Source organism: Anopheles aquasalis, chromosome 2, assembly GCF_943734665.1.
Source record: "Anopheles aquasalis chromosome 2, idAnoAquaMG_Q_19, whole genome shotgun sequence".
Classification (NCBI taxonomy): Eukaryota; Metazoa; Arthropoda; class Insecta; order Diptera; family Culicidae; genus Anopheles; species Anopheles aquasalis.
Window position 1 is genome coordinate 19,297,501 of NC_064877.1, and position 2,500 is coordinate 19,300,000.

At 48.2% G+C, this 2,500-nt stretch overlaps 1 protein-coding gene across 5 annotated transcripts in view; it reads right to left on the reverse strand.

Annotated features, from left to right (window-relative positions):
• LOC126570157 (uncharacterized) overlaps window positions 1-2,500 on the reverse strand; it is a 95,985-nt gene that overhangs the window by 7,596 nt on the left and 85,889 nt on the right. For 4 of the 5 annotated variants that reach the window (XM_050227702.1, XM_050227703.1, XM_050227701.1 and 1 more), the window contains 2 exons: window positions 1,603-1,803; window positions 1-146 (listed from right to left, as the gene is read on the reverse strand). The exon at window positions 1-146 is cut by the window's left edge. In XM_050227702.1, the coding sequence (XP_050083659.1) occupies window positions 1-146; window positions 1,603-1,803 (347 nt within the window). The remainder of the gene's footprint in view (window positions 147-1,602; window positions 1,804-2,500) is intronic. The other variant, XM_050227705.1, reaches the window with a different exon arrangement.

Genomic DNA, 2,500 nt, shown 5'->3' on the forward strand with positions numbered 1-2,500 from the left:
ACACGCATCGTCGGTTTGAGATGGTGGCTCGCCGTTCCGGTGGTGTTTAGGATGGGACTGGGTGGTCCTTTCACCGTCGGTGACGTTGGACTCATGCTCTGCACGATCGACGGTGAACTGGACGTTTGGTTTGACGTCACCTGCAGCTGTTTTTTTTTTGGGGAGTAGATAGATGGGAGATGGGGAGTCGAGGGTTGAGAGTACAAACTTTGTTATTTCGGACGGCAAAGGAATGGAGACGGAGTTTAATGCGGCCTTGCGGTGCGGAACTATCCGGCCACGATGGCGATGAACGATGATCTCTATGGAGGTTTTGCTAAAGGTTTCGCGCTTTCGGTTCAGGTTTGGGTAGGTCCGATACACGGGACTCTCACGGTAGTGGGCTGATGCACTAACTTGGATATTCTCACCATGCAAAACCTGTTGCAAAGGCTTGTGAGGTGGGCTCGAGGGGAGTCAATGGGAAGTGCTTGCATTCATTTTCGGGCACTATCCGCCCGCAGTGCACTGCTAGTTTTGGTTGGCATTCCATGTGAGGCAACTACTGGAGGGCAGCTCCGCCAAAACGGAATTCGATCCGAAGGGAATGGATGAAAGGAATCAATTTACATACGAGGTCATTCGCTCGTAGTGCACCATGGTGCCGAGGAAAGTGAAATCAATGTACAGAGAGAGAGAATCTACAATTTCTACAAATGGCTCGCCAAAGACAACGAACTCGACCATCGTCGTGGCCTACTCTTCGTTGGTTTGCATCTGACAGCTGCCATTTCAACACACACGCCGCAAGGGAACCGGATTAGTAGCCTTTGGAGTGCATAATTCCATTGTTCCTAGCCTGCTTAGATACTGCTTTGTGCCGATGCGATGTGATCGTCCTCGTCTCTTGGCTGCTACTGTCAGCAGAAGATGCTGCTGTTGGCCAATGAGAATGGAATCCGACACAGGAAGGATCCGTAGCAGCTAGCACAGCACCAGACACACTGCCGAGTGGATCCACAGTGGATTAATGGTACGAGGCACTGTGTGTTCAATGACTAATTCATCCGACAGTTCCTCCACCAGTCCGTGACTGAGCTCTGGAACTCTGGAAAGGATCTGCAAGCCCCAGTGTTTACCCTCCGGAGGATATTGTTGCAAGGTTCGATAATACTGTTTGTCAACAAATACGACTTCTCGGTGATAACTCAATTCAAGCGGAGAAGCTGCTGCCAGCACACGGAGCACGAAGCTGAAACGAACGGTTCTCCCTCCGGGATTCACGTTCACCGTATCGATTGCTCCATCAATCGTCTTGAGATAATGGAGCAGTTTTCGGTTCGCCTCTTTTCACTTCTCTTGCCTTGCAAAAAAAGGAAGTCCATTAAATTGTTTTCGCTATTAGCATCGTATCGGTGCCCCGCTAGTGTTTCGCTTTTCAGCGAAAGCGAAAATAATCTCTCGCTCGAAGTGCAACAACAAGAGCTGCACGTCTCTAAGGTCCCTAGCACTCACAGCAACGCAATGCAACATCAAAGCCGCTGTCATCGTCCTCCTTCTCGACCTTCGACGTCAAAAGACTTCACCTGGGACTATAGTGCCCGTCCCCGTCGCGCCCATTACCTTCGATTGGCTTTCCTTCGCCAGCCGATCCTCTTTCGCTTTGAGCAATTTCAGTCTTTGCATCAGCGGCAAGCCGGCGCCGATCACTTCCGGTTCCGGTTCTTCCTGTATCGATTCCTGTGGTGATATGGCAGAGGTAACGTGAGTATGCGGTGGTGAGATTATTTGTGCGGTTGCTTTCGCGGCTCGCTCTTCGCGATCCTGGCTCGAGAGACACAGAGAGAGAGAGAGACAGGAAGGGAGGTGATGTGTTTTCATTTTCCGCCATTTTCCCGATCCGCGCACATTCCGTTCCGTTTCGATTTTGAAGGAGTTTAAAGTTTGACCAGGATTTAAGTTGTTTTTTGTTGCCATTTCCACATTTACCGCACGCATAGTTTATTCGTGTGCGTGTTTTTGTGAGAGAGATTTGTTGAAAATCGTGTTTCAAGAGTAAGTTTGTGTTTTTTTTAAGTTTAAGGCGATCGTATCGGTGTGTGATTTCGTTGTAGTAGGCCGCGGTAGTAACATCCAGAAGTAGTATCGTTGACATAATTTATCGTAGCAGTTTGCATTGGTGTGGTGGTGATAATGGTGGTGGTGGTGGTTCGTGGTGTATGTATATAATTGTTTTGTTGTTTTTTTTTTAAATATCCATTAGGTGAGGTACACGTGCAATTTTTACACACACACACACATACACACACAGACGCAAGGGACAAACACAGGTGTACACGACGGGGGACACAATTTACATTTTGTTGTTTGGTTCGATTGACAGGTGGTTCGGTGTGTTGGTGGTGGTTTTGGTTTCGGTTTGGTGATGGTGGTGGATATTGTTTTTTGCGAGTTTTACGGTTTGTTCAACATTTTTGGTGGTTTTTTTTGGTGGCAATTTGGCGGGTACGTGGAAGAAAAA